This window comes from Macrotis lagotis, chromosome 4, assembly GCF_037893015.1.
Source record: "Macrotis lagotis isolate mMagLag1 chromosome 4, bilby.v1.9.chrom.fasta, whole genome shotgun sequence".
Lineage (NCBI taxonomy): Eukaryota > Metazoa > Chordata > Mammalia > Peramelemorphia > Peramelidae > Macrotis > Macrotis lagotis.
The window spans coordinates 200,950,036-200,964,732 of NC_133661.1; the positions used below are offsets into that span (position 1 = coordinate 200,950,036).

Below are 14,697 nucleotides of genomic sequence, written 5' to 3' on the forward strand. Positions count from 1 at the left end.
TACTTATTTATCAATAAATATATGCACATTGAGGATGGGGGATGTGCTCAGGTCTTTTTGTTTGTTTATAATAATTGTGACATAGTGGATAAAAGAAGGCCTTGGGTTCTGGCCCTGCCTTTGACTCATACTGGAAATTTAATTTCTTGGTGTTCTGAGTAATTCTCTAAGACTCAGGTACAGAAAAGGTACCAAACTGCATTGGTAGAGGGAGTTTCTTCGCTAGGGTTTACCACACCAATGTTGTAATATTGGAGGACCTTATGAAATAAAGGCAAAATAATATTTGATCCTAGAGTTATTAGGGAACCCCAAATTAATTGAGTACAAAAAGGAAATGATCTCATGTGCTATGAGGAAATCACACATTAGCAACTCTTAGCCCCACACAAAATTAAGAGGAAAACTGGGCTTTTACTCAGTTCCTGTTTCTGGGGAAGTAGGCCTCCTTTGTAGCATGCTGCAGCCACCAGATAACCTGGTAGCAGATGGTGGGTATGTCTGTGTTCCCTGTAAAGATGCCTCTGTGATTACTTAGCAATCAGATTATAACTACCCTGAGGAGTTCATAATCCAGTTCTGAAGAGATGGTAGAGAACATTGGAAATTTGCATGTAGATAGTCTGCATTCCAGCTTGTGAATGTCCTTCCTAAGGCGTGTCCAGAACTCAATGTAATATTCCAAATGTGGCCTAAATTGAGCAGAATACAGTTAAATGATGGCATATGCCCAGTATACATACCAATGGTATAAAACTCAAATAGAAATGGATCTTTATGTGCCATATATTGACTTAGGAAGCCACAAATTAATATTAGTTGCATTTTTATTTATTTTGTTAAACATTTTGCAATTAGTTTTTAATCTAGTTCCTGCCATAGGATTACCACCGCTGCTGTATACTAAGCCTCTTTTCATGAAGGCTACAATTGCTTTCACTTTCTGACTCTATTTTACTGCTTTCTTATTGAACTTACTTAGCCACTCCCCATATTTTAAAAATTTATTTATTTCTTTTGAATTTTACAAATTTTCCCCCTAATCTCGCTTCCCTCTCCCACCCCTCCACAGAAGGCAGTCTGTTAGTCTTTACATTGTTTCTATGGTATACATTGATCTAAGTTGAATGTGATGAGAGAGAAATCATATCCTTAAGGAAAAAAAATAAAGTATGAGATAGCAAAATTATATAATAATATAACAGGGTTGTTTTTTTTTTTTACTAAAGGTAATAGTCTTTGATCTTTGTTCAAACTCCGCAATTCTTTCTCTGGATACAGATGGTATTCTCCATTGTCCCTGATTGTTGCACTGATGGAATGAGCAAGTCCATTAAAGTTGATCATCACCCCCATGTTGCTTTTAGGGTTCACAGTGTTTTTCTGGTTCTGCTCATCTCACTCAGCATCAGTTCATGCAAATCCCTCCAGGCTTCCCTGAATTCCCATCCCTCCTGGTTTCTAATAGAACAATAGTCCCCACATTTTTTATGCAAACTTTATTTGGCTATCCATTCCCCATCTTATACTTGTGAAGTTGGTCTTTTTTATTCAAGTTCATTTATTCTATTTGACCTTTCTAGATTTCTGGATGCTGACTCCTTAACTCTAATAGTCAGATAAAGCAACTAAGCTCAGAGACTTTAGTGATTTGTTTGAGGTCACTGAAACTCAAAGCTCTGAACTTCCATCCTTGAGATGTTTTTTTGGTTTGGTTTTTCACTGTGCCCACAGCTTTTGTAAACAAACAGATATGCCTTTTAGTTATTAAGTACCAAGATTGTAAATAACATTCTAAGTTTTATTGTGACTGTATTGTTTATTCTCAGCTGGGAGCAGTATCTAACTTAAGATGTGCTTGTGGAACTAGTTCTCATTCCTTAATTGCTAATACTCTGTCTCAGCTTTCTTTCTGTGACTGTTTTGTGCTTTCTAAACTGATAATAAGGGCAAAATATTCAGTTTGCTCTGAAGAGGTGTCTGTTATAAAGGGTTAATGATAAGACTATTTTAAATGATTTTCTCCCCTTACAGCAATGTGGCATAAATGCCAATGATGTGAAGAAATTGGAAGAAGCTGGATACCACACAGTTGAGGCTGTTGCCTATGCACCAAAGAAGGAACTAATAAATATTAAAGGCATTAGTGAAGCCAAAGCTGATAAGATCCTGGTAAGCACTACTCAATTGAACCAGGGAGGCATTAATGGGCTTTTCATTTGTAATTCACTGTTGAATTTAAGGACTGAGTCAGTTGTTAAAGCTATCAATGGAGTAGATTGGTTAATTCTAACTTGTTATTAGTCCATGCTGGATAAGCTGTGCCCTCAGTCAACTTCCCCATTAGGAATTCTGATGACCTTCTTACTGCTTTCACATATCTGTTGATTTGGTTCTGAAAAAGCTTTCTCCTCCCTTTGGGGCTCATTGTAATTTGCTTTCTAAGTATAATACTCTAAGGATTATAGGCAGAGTTTGGTGACTGAGTTGTATAAAGCTCTCTAAGCCTCTAAGTGGGAAGAATACTGCAAAAATAATTATAATTCTTGCCTCTAATCTTCCCAGTGGCAAATAAAACATCAAATATATCTTATCTTTCTGGGTATTGTAACTTCACAGTTTAGAAAGCCATTTATTGATTTAATATCTGAATCGTGTATTCATTAAGCTCTGTATGGGTGTAATTCATCAACCTGGTCTTAGATCCTGCTCAGTTTCTTGATAGTGAAAGGTGAATGTGATCTAAATGTGCCTGCTTTCATTCACCTTAATAAACTATGACAAATGACACTCTTCCCTGACCAGCTGCATGTGAGGTGGTGACTTAATAATCCTTAACATTTATGTAGTATATTACATTTTAATACTTTTCACATCCATTATCTCTTGATCCTTACAATGAACCAGAGTAGAACTTTCTTTTTATTGAATGCTGGAACCATAATCCACTATGATTGAGTGGTTTATCTAAAGTCACAGTAACTGATAAACACAAGACTTGAGCTTATGTCTTTCTGTTGTCTGCTACAAATTGCACCTCAACATGGTTTTCATCTTCTCTGGCCCTGTTTCTACTGTTTTAAAATTTCAGTTGTAATGGTATATTTCAATATTGAGTAAAATAACATAGAAGCCAATGAAGAAGCATATGGTAGAAGTGAAGCAAGGTGAAATAAATGACAAAAAGGAGTGTGAAAGAAGAAATGGAATTTATATATATATAATATATATATATATTGCAAATATGTGACAAAAAAAGAAAATGGCATGCATGGTCTTGTGTGAGTAAAGGCTAATGGTGGACAAACTTGGTGTTCTGCTGATATCTTTGAGATGTCAAGAAAAATTGAAGAAGTCTCAAAGAATATGGATGCTTTTCCTGCTTCCCACCTGATGACACTGATAAAGTCATCCCGAATGGGTAGGGATGGTGGGTTGAAATCTGCTTTGTAAAAGAGAATTCTAAAATCTATAAGATCACAACTCCATTTGAGAAGTAATGACTCCAGGGGCGGCTAGGTGGCATAGTGAAAAGAGCACTGGCCCTGGAGTCAGGAGTACCTGAGTTCAAATCTGGCCTCAGACACTTAATAATTACCTAGCTGTGTGGCCTTGGGCAAGCCACTTAACCCCATTTGCCTTGCAAAAACTTTAAAAAAAGATAAGAAAAATAATGACTCCAGATAATTATGTTTTATTTAACTATATAGATCCCTTCAATATTTTACATCTACATAGCATAAAGCAAATCCATATTCTTGTAGTATTTTATGAAATTGAATTTTTCTGATGTCTACAGTTATAACTTAAGCATATTACTTTTCACCTTACAAAAAATTTCAGATATATAATTTATTCATTTAGTATTTTACTTTTCCCCAGTTACACATAAAAACAATTTTTAATATTTATTTTTAAAACTTTGAGTTCCAAATTCTCTCCCCTTCTCTCCTATTCCCCCCCCATTGAAAAAGCAAGCAACTTAATATTGGTCATAAATATGTAGTCATGTAAAAACATTTCCACAATATTCATGTTATGAAAGAAAACATACCCCCCAAAAAAATTCTCAAGAAAAATGAAGTTAAAAAGAAAATGTTTCAATTTTTATTCAGACACATCAGTTCTTTCTCTGTGGATGGATAGTATTCTTTATCATAAGTCCTTCAGAGTTGTCTTGCATAGAGCACTGACCCTGGAGTCAGGAGGACCTGAGTTCAAATTTGGACTCAGATACTTGATAATTACCTAGCTGTGTGACCTTGGGCAAGTCACTTAACCCCCATTGCCTTGCAAAAACCAAAAAGTAATTTAAAAATAAAATAAACAAAAGACAATAGGAATTCAGTGAAAGGAGATGGAAGGAAGACAATCTAGGCGTAAGTACATACAGGAAAGCATAGAACACATATTTGTAAAATTAATGCATGGTCCAATTTGGCTTAAACAAAGGGAGAGGAATATAAAAAGAAAAAAATTAGAAAGGGCATTTGCCAAAATATTGTGAATTGAACCTTCATTATAATGATTAATGACATTATGAAGGAGAAATGAAATTATATAACTCCCTTACCTCTTTGAGGAGCTGGGGATCTAGAGGTGTAGAACATTGAATATACTATCACATTTAGTTGATATTGGTATATTTTGCAGAATTGTTTATCTTTTCTCCTTTCCCCCATGGTCACCTTTGTTGTTGTTGTTTTTGTTGTTTAATTTTTTTCAGTTATATCTGACTCTTTGTGACCCCATTTTGATTTTTCTTGGTTTGCCATTTCCTTCTTTTAAATTTATTTTTCTAAATTTATTTTAAATGTTGATGGTGCATTGCTAGATTATATAGATCCTTAAAGACAGTGTTTGGATTTACTTGGTAGGCAATAATGAACCATGGAAGCAGAAAGAGGACATGACCAAATCAATATGTTTAAAAAAAAAACTTTAGCCTGGATTTGGATAGGAATGATGAATTGAAGAAGAAAAAGAGACTAGAGGTAGGAATCATTATTAGCATACTACTGCAGTGGTCCAGACTGGTACCTGAGTGGGTACAGTAGAAACAGAGAGAAAAATGTGAGAGAGTATTACAAAGGTAGAATCAAATGGTCTTGGCAGTCATTGCATAAGAGAAGGAAGAATCAGAAATAATTCTAAAGTCAAGGGAATGAGATTTAGGAAGATTTAGGTTTAGGATTGTTGAATTTGAAATTCATCTGAGTGAAGATTTTTTGCTTTGTAGTCAGAGCTAGAGTTCAGGAGAGGAGTCAGGACTAGAGAGATGGGTTAGAAGTGATCTGCAGAGATATGATAGTGGAAGATAGGATAGTAAATGAGGATACCAAAACAAGAAGATTATAGAAAGAGAAGTTGATCTAGGGAATCAAGGGAGGACCTTAAGAAGCTGGAAGAGGAGGAGGTACTTAAGGAACAATTGGGGTGGGGCAAAGGGGAGGATAGCTTTGAAGTCAAGGAGGAGAAGAGGGGAAAGTGCCATAGAACTAAAGCTTAGAGAAACTGCAGTCTTCCCCCCCCCCCCATTTTTACATATGAGGAAACTGAAATCAAGAGAGGGGAAATCATTTGCCCTAATTTTCAAGAGTAGTAAATGGCAGAATTGGGATTTGACTACAAGTTCATGGCCTCTAGGTGGCACAGTAAATAGAAGACTGGGCCTAGGTTAGGAAGATTTATCTTCCTGAGTTCAAATCTGGCTTCAAACGCTAGTTGTGTGACCCTGGGCAAGTCACTAAACCTTGTTTATCTCAGTTTTCTCATCTGTACAATGAACTGGAGAAGGAAATGTCAAACCACTCCAGTATCTTGCCAAGAAAAGTCCAAATGGGGATCCAAGGAGTTAAACACAAGTAAAATAACTGAACAACAGTGATAAGACTGTATTCCACCTGCTACTGATACCAAATCTAGCAAACACTTCAGATGTAGCAGTAGTCCTTTTAATTATTTAATGATCTTAAGGAAAATGAAGACTGAAAAAAGCAATTAGATTTGTCATTTGTTAAGTCATTGTGTCCTTCAAAAAGAAGGGTTTTCTACTTTGTGGAAATTTCTGTTTCTTGAGCCTTCAGTAATGAAGCATTTTCCCAGCTCTTACTCCAGTTATTTAATAAAACCTCATAGCTGGAGATACTGAGTAAAAGTATAGGTGATGTAAGTAATTTCTATTTTGAATTCTAAGTGTAAAGATGCTACTATCCCTTGAAATGTGGAATCAGTACTACTATCAAATAAAATGTTTGTTGAAATAATGCTAATTGAAAATAAAAAGGTTCTAAGTGCTTAGTGCCTCATTAAAAGAATATTTGTAGTATTGACTGGGCCAGCAGGGGTCTGCTAAAAGCGTTTGCTCCTTCTCTCTGGGCACCAGCTTCTGTCAGTGAGCAAATTTCAGCAGGGGAGCTTCAAATGTGCATTATAAGACCTCAGATGTGCAAATCAGATCACTGCTAAGCTTTATTAAATGCATAAATCCAAATCTCTACTAAATGAATATGTGCAAAATTATGGTGGTGTCAATATAGATTGAACTACATGTACTTGAAGATTCTTGTTTGCATTGTCAGCCATTTTATATTATAAATGACTAAAAGCAAGGAATCATGCTTCTCTTATTTGCTTTTGGGTTGTGATGATGGCTTGTCCATGCACAATTAAGACATCTGCCTTCTTAGGGTCTTTGGGTCCGAGTCTTTCAGAAGTAGTACTGTTATTGTGGTGTCAGTATGAAGAATGCATAATTATCAAAGAAATCTGGTTGCTTTTGCTACTACTTCCAAAATATAAAAACTTTAATTCAGAGTAGCTAAGAGAAATTTATTGGGGCAGCTAGGTGGCGTAGTTGATAAAGCACTGGCCTTCGAGTCAGGAGTACCTGGGTTCAGATCCGGTCTCAGACACTTAATGATTACCTAGCTGTCAGGAGTACCTGAGTTCAAATTTGACCTCAGACATTTAATAATTACCTAGCTGTGTGGCCTTGGGCAAGCCACTTAACCCCATTTGCCTTGCAAAAACCATTAGAGGGAGAGAGAGAGAGAGAGAGAGAGAAATTTATTAAAAACATCATGGAGTAGCTTCCAGATTCTTTTACAGAAAATTTATCTCCAAAATCTGACATTAATAATTTCCAGTTCTAGGGCGGCTAGGTGGTGTAGTGGATAAAGTACTGGCCCTGCAGTCAGGACTACCTGGGTTCAAATCCGGTCTCAGACACTTAATAATTACCTAGCTGTGTGGCCTTGGGCAAGCCACTTAAACCTGTTTGCCTTACAAAAACCAAAATAAATAAACAAACAAACACATAAATAAATAAATAAATTTCAGTTCAGAGCTAAATTAAATTTTCCTTAAATAATAATACTGATTGACTTAGCACAATAAAATTTCATGTATTTCAGTATGATTCTGCTGTGTCATTTATATCTATTATGTCCAAGATTTTGCAAGTCTTCTTATTAAAACTCCTACAACTTAAGGCTCAATACTTGAGTCTTCCTGCCTTGCAGAGGATAAGAAATAGATTTTGAAACTCAGAAACAAAAGAAGAAATTTGAGAGATACTCTCCCAGATGCATGTCTTCATTCTAATCTTCAATTTGAGGAGAGTATCTAGTCATTTGAAAGCTATAAGGAATCATAGAGGTTGAAATTAGAGGGAAGAAATGACTAAAATTCTCTCTGAGAAATTTATCTTAAAATTACTCTCCTGTGGTCCTTGAGATTAATTTGTTTTATTTGTGTGACTAATTCTAGTATTTGGGTGGGTCTTGGAGAAAACTCAGGAGTGATGTCCTGATTTGTTATCTTTCCCACCATGGTATCCCTGTTTGTCTTGTCCCCCATTCCTTGCTTTGGAATGACTTAATTTCCCATCTCCTCCATTTTTGCCAGGCTGAGGCAGCTAAATTGGTCCCAATGGGTTTCACCACTGCAACTGAATTTCATCAACAGCGGTCAGAAATGATACAGATCACCACTGGCTCCAAAGAGCTCGACAAACTACTCCAAGGTGGTAATCTCTTAGCAGTGTATATAGACTCTTGTGGGGGGAGGGGAATGACAGGTAGGACAAAAGGAGATCCTGGAAAGTACACTTTGGATTATTATCTGTTTTCCTGAGAACTATGGAGAGGACTTCTGTGGTTAAAGAATAAAGATGCTGGAAGGAAAACCTGATGTTCTACTTGAAACACAAGATGCTATCTGACTTTAGGGATTATATGAAAATCAGTCTTATCAGTCAACAATCATTTATTGAATTCCTGCTCTATGTCAAGCACCTTAGATACAAAGATAAGATGAAAAATAACTAACGAAATCAAGTGTTTGGTTTAATCGAAATTTAGAGGCAATAGGGGTAGGAAGGGAAAGAAGGAAGGTTTTTACTGTTTGGAAAAAAAGTTTAAAGTTTGAGTCACCTCCTCACTTTGAGTCAATATTTTCAAATAAAGCTGCTTACTATAATTTTAATTCCAAGGTTGAAATATGGCTGGTTAAAATCCTACCCATTTTTCCTGTCCTCATCTTGTGGTGCCTGGATTTGAATCCTGGCTTTTATTTACTGCCTACTTGAACAAGTCATTTCTTCAATTTCCTTCCTTCTAAGTTGAGGGGGATTTCATTGCATCATCTTTTCAGTTCCCTTTCACTATTAAGTCCTATGATGGTTATAGTTATTGAGGCACATGACAGTACAGTACAGAGGAAGTACAGAAAGTACAGAGAGCTTGTTTTTCCAAGTTACTGCCTGGTCATATCTGGCTTTTACCTTTTCCTTATCTACTCCATCAATCTTTTCTTTTATCATTCTTCATTTATATCATTTTTGATATTCAGCTGGATTTGTTACATACCAGTACCCCATAGGCTACAGTAGTATCCTGTAGGATGAATGCAGAATTTTCATTATTTCAATTTTATTTCTATCATCTAGAGACATAGCTAACTTAACTTTTAATGTAGTGTCTGTATGTTTTTTATTGCTCCTTTAGGTGGGATTGAGACTGGGTCCATCACAGAGATATTTGGGGAATTTCGAACTGGGAAGACACAAATTTGTCACACACTGGCTGTGACCTGTCAGGTGAGTAAGTGGGATTCTGGTAAGTCTTTGAATTTCAATCTTAAGTTTTATTTTGTAATATCTCTGAGTCTCAGTTTTCTTAACTTGTAAAATGATAGAGTTGAACTGAAAAATGCTATCTAAGATCCCTTACAATTCTAAAATCCTATGATTCTACAACCCTGAATAATTGGAAGGGGAAAGTAATGAAATATTTATTATTATTGGCATCGTACTTAGAGATATAAATTAATTATAAACCAATAGTAAATTCAGGACAAAGCAAGTAAAAGGAGAGTCAAATCTGTTAATATAAAAGTTGACTTTGATCTAAGGGAGCCAAGATGAACTTCTACTACATAAAGATTGTCCTTCAATTGTCCTGTTTTGTGGAGAATTGGGATAAAAATAGATTCAGCAAACGGGGGGGGGGGGGGGGGCTGAGACAGAGGAAAAGAGATTGAATGAGTACAAACTTTTCTTAAAAAAATAAACAACTGGGGTGGCTAGGTAGCGTAGTGGATAAAGCACCAGCCCTGGAGTCAGGAGTACTTGGGTTCAAATCAGGTCTCAGACACTTAATAATTACCTAGCTGTGTGGCCTTGGGCAAGCCACTTAGCCCCATTTGCCTAGCAAAAAAACTAAAAAAATAAAAAATAAACAACCAGGGTGGCTAGGTGGCACAGTGGACAGAGCACTGACCTTAGAGTCAGGAGTACCTGAGTTCAAATCTGGCCTCAGACACTTAATAATTACCTAGCCTAGCCATGTGGCCTTGGGCAAGTCACTTAACCCCATTGCCTTGAAAAATCTTTAAAAAAAAAGTACTGTTTGGGGCGGCTAGGTGGCGCAGTGGATAAAGCACTGGCCCTGGAGTCAGGAGTATCTGGATTCAAATCCAGTCTGGGACCCTTAATAATGTACCTAGCTGTGTGACCTTGGGCAAGCCACTTAACCCCATTTACCTTGCAAAAACACCTTTAAATGAATGAATGAATGAATGAATGAATGAATGAACAAACAAACATCCTGGGGCAGCTAGGTGGTGAAGTGGATAAAGCACCAAGCACTGGCTCTGGAGTCAGGAGTATCTGAGTTCAAATCCAGCCTCAGACACTTAATAATTACCTAACTGTGTGGCCTTGGGCAAGCCACTTAACCCCATTGCCTTTAAAACAAAAATAAACATCCACCAAGAAGTCAGCCTATGAAGATCAACAAGTCTGGAGATAATTTGCTTTAAAAATCTGCTTTCCCTTCCTTCCCAAACCTAATTCTTCATTTGTTAAATGAAGGCTTTTTTTCTTCCTTCAGTCTCACTCCTTCAGTGACAACATTTTTGGGTACATGTACAGGGCTGGGGAGTGTAGAAGAGTAGCTGTTGGCCTGTGGAGCTTAGGTTCCTTCTGTTAGGTTATAGAAAGCCATCTAGAGGAATATGGTTAGTGTACTTTGTTAAAAGGAAGTGATTTAGGCAGGAGTATTGAGTTCATTTCATTTCAACCATCATGCATTAATTGGTAATTTGCATCAGAAGCAAAATACTTGTGGAGCTCACACTGAATAGAACATATTAATCATTGACAAGTATTTATTAAATGCCTATCATGTGCCAGCTATTGCTGGGCCCTAGGGAGACAAGTACATGGGAAAATATATGTAGAATGCTGGCCTGGAGTCAGAAGGACCTGACACTTAATAATTACCTAGCTGGGTAACCTTGGGCAAATCACTTAACCCCATTGCCTTGCAAAAATAAAAAAAGAAAAAAAAAGAAAATATATGCAAGCTTAATATAAAGTATTTTGGGAGGGGGGACATAAATAAATATAAGATGATTTAAGAAGGGAGAGACCAATAATGGGGATGATCCAAAAGAGGTGTTCTTTAGCATCTGGGAAAAGAGATGCCAAAGCCACAGCTGGGTCAAGCCAAGTCTTGAGCTAGGAGGTAAAGTGCTTGGGAAATAGTAAGTGACCAGCTTGAATAGAATGGAATCTTCATAAAGAGGAGTCATACGGAATAATTTGGAAAAGGTAGATGGGAGCTAGATTATGAAGGTTTTTTGGGGGGGGGGGAAATTTAATACCACAGTCACTTCCCAATTAGAGAGACCTTCTTTGTTACAACAAAAAACCTGGAACCAGTCAGTGAGTCATTAAGCATCTATTAAGTGCTTACTGTGTGCCAAGTGATGGAATATAAAGAAAGGCAAACCTCATCTCTGCCCTCAAGGAACTTGCCAGAAAAAAAAATTGTATGGTCTAGAAATATACAGTGTAACTAGAAGGTAATCTTAGAAGGAATGTGGGGTGAGAGTAGGAGGCTATAAAAGGCCCACAGGAGGTGGAATTTGAGTTGAGTCTTGCAGGAGGCCAGAGAAGCCAGGAGAGGGGAGAACAAATAAGCTCGAAGGTCCTATATAAGGAAAAGCAAGGAGGTCTAACTGTTACTGGAGGAGAGTAAAGTAGGAGAAAACTAAAAAGACTGGAAAGGACTGGGTTGTCAAGGACTTTAATTGCCAAATAAAAGACTTGATCATTGATCCTGGAGCTAATGGAACCACTAGAATTTATTGAGTAGGTAAGTGCTAGGATCAGACCTCTGGAAGAGTAGCTGATTGGATAGACACTTGATGGATTACAAAACAGAAGATTATTGTAATAGTCCTGAGAGGCAGCAAGGATTTGCACTGAGGAATATTGTTTGTGGAAATAGGAAGAAGGGAATGTCTAAGACTGGTTGTGTGAAAATAGAGAGCCATCTTATAGAGGCTTTGGCAGAGAGCTTTAAATTCCAGATCTTGAGGAGTTACTGTCATATTTTTATTTTTTTTAGGGTTTTTTTTTTTTTGCAAGGCAAAGTTAAGTGGCTTGCCCAAGGCCACACAACTAGGTAATTATTAAGTGTGTGAGGCTGGATTTGAACTCAGGTACTCCTGACTCCAGGGCCAGTGCTCCATCCACTGCACCACGTAGCTGCCATCATATTTTAAAGTAAATAAAGAGACCCATTTGGACTTAAAACAACATTGTGAGATAGATGGAATTATTAATCCCATAAAACTTCTTTGTCATGGCTTTATTACTGGCAAATTAGGTCTCTGCTAATAGTCAGTACCCTAACTCTTACACCCACTCCCCCCCCAAAAAAAAACAAAAACAAAACTCCCAACCTCTACATCATCTTTTTTTTTTGATGGAGTAGCAGTATTTACTAAAAAAAAATATGCTGGGTAGAGGGAGTAGATAAAGAGATATGGAAGTTGAGGGAGAGTGCACATAATGAAACAGTGCCCCTTGAACACTGGTTCCTCCAGCAGGGAGACAGTATGATTGGGGGTATAAGTGAGAAAACTTGACAAAGAGCAAAAACTCTTGGAGACTAGAGAAAGGATAGAGGGAGAAGTATAAAGGACTTTTGAACCATAGAGTTGAAAAAATTACAAAATGTATGTCTTTGTATTTTCTTTGTAAAAGTACTCTGAAAGAAGAACTCATAATTATGATATCGTAGTTAACAAGACATTTTCCCTTGTTCCAGTGATACTTTGTATTGTCGTTAGAATTGGAATATGCCAGAGAATAGAGAAACAAATTCCAGAAGTATCCTGTTTTCATAAAATCCAATTTTAATACACTACACATCAGTATGTGATTAAAAGTTCAAGGCTACCAAAAAGTGTAGGTGGTATAAATATAATTTAATAAGATTGATTTCCAAAAACCACAGAAAGAAATTAAGTCCTCATCTCTTAATTTAGTTGTTTTTAGCTCACTTAAAAGTCATTTTGAAACTGGAATTTCCCTCATTGGTTGCTCCAATATTTTATTTGTTCCATAGAAAAAGTAGTTAATTTTCTCTAGGATGGCAGCAAAATGAGAATTTAGTGACAGCATGACCTTCACATTCACAATTTTATTTCAGAATTAACTTCTACTGTTCATCTGATGAGGAGGTTCTTCTTCAGTCCATTTTTAATTTTCTTTCATATATGATTCTGAGCAGGAAAGGGTTTGGGGAATGGAGGAAAGGAAAGCTGTAGGAAACCTTGAGAATAATTTAGATGGACTTGAGGAAAAGGAACAAAAGCAATAGACCCCTCCTGTCCTTGCCCAGGTGCCATTTGGAAATTGGCAACTGGGGGGAAATAAAGCCGTTTAAAATGACACCCTTAATACCAGAGTACCGTTTATAGGTCTTCTGGCATTATATGTGACCTTTTAAATAGTAGTGTTTTCCCCATGTTGTTTTGACAGGGATTCATGCAGAATAAATATTTAGAGTACAGTACACCCTGTCCGTGGTTGCCATGGCAACCAAGCATGTCATGCTGACGTTCTAAAGTTGTATAAACAGAATCCCAGGCTGGGAATGTTTACCGAATGGTCAACTCATGTCTGCCAACAATAAAATGAAGCAAAATTCTCATGTAAACATATCCTGTCTATAAAAATAACAAAATACTCACAGACAACTGAATACCTAATTTCAAGCCTTTGATTTTATCCAAAGAAAATTAATGCTGAGACCTTAGGTAAATAATAATAACTATTCACATTTTTGGAGTATTATAAGAATCATTATCCCCATTTAAGAAATAAGGGAAATGGAGCTTAGGTAGGGGAAGTGGCCTGGCCAAGGCCACAGTCATACAGCTGTCTCAGAGCCAGGAAGCTCCACAATGCCCTGGAGAGTGAGGATCTAGGTTCAAATCTCACTCCACACTTCCTCTGAGTAAATTTGGACAAATTGTTCTCCCTCCTCTTCCCTTTCCCATCTCTTAAATCTAAGGTCCTATGACTTTCAAGACCATATTGCTCCTGCCTTAACATTTGTTGTCCTGCCAATAATAGAGGACATAAATGCTTTTCCTTGGATCTTTGAGTGCATCTGAAATTTTTTTTTTTGTAAGGCAAATGGGGTTAAGTGGCTTGCCCAAGGCCACACAGCTGGGGTAATTATTAAGTGTCTGAGGCCAGATTGGAACCCAGGTACTCCTGACTCCAGGGCCGGTGCTCTATCCACTTGTGCCACCTAGCCACCCCACATCTGAATATTTTTTAATGCCTTTTTTGGTACTTTCCTTAGCAGTTTAGTGATAGGAGAACCCTTTGGGGCAGTGGACTCCTCTTAACTGTGGAATTGGATAAAAGTGATAAGTTCCAACTGAAGCAGTAGAATAGACAGATTGTTCTTATTTATTTATGCCAGTTGAGCTACTTCAGACTTCTTAGAGATTAGTTTTGTGTTTGGCACAACATTATAAGGCAGGTATAGAAAAATAAAGAGATGTAACCTGAATAACCCCCTAAGGAAGTCTTCATTGGTACCTTTGTGGTGCCTTTTCTCTGTTGTTCTCTTTTCTCTCACACTTTTACTCTGCCTATATTTTTAAGTGTTCTGTTATAGTTTTTTAGACATCTCTAAACTCTGCTGAGGACCCTTATTACCAGACTGTTTAGTGGGGTAGATATATATATTGTTTTACAGTTCATGACGTGTTAGACACATTCCTAAACTGCTGTGCATTAAACCAGTTATAACATGATTCAAGGATCCTCAAATCCCAAAAATGAATTTTAAAGAAATAGTCTAGGAGTAGATCATAGCTTGG

General features: G+C 37.0%; 1 protein-coding gene across 2 annotated transcripts in view; it reads left to right on the forward strand.

The window, feature by feature from the left end:
• Positions 1-14,697, forward strand: part of RAD51 (RAD51 recombinase) — a 40,760-nt gene that overhangs the window by 11,212 nt on the left and 14,851 nt on the right. For both annotated transcript variants that reach the window (XM_074235113.1, XM_074235114.1), the window contains exons 3-5: positions 2,035-2,172; positions 7,909-8,026; positions 9,009-9,100. In XM_074235113.1, coding sequence (XP_074091214.1) covers positions 2,035-2,172; positions 7,909-8,026; positions 9,009-9,100 — 348 coding nt within the window. The remainder of the gene's footprint in view (positions 1-2,034; positions 2,173-7,908; positions 8,027-9,008; positions 9,101-14,697) is intronic.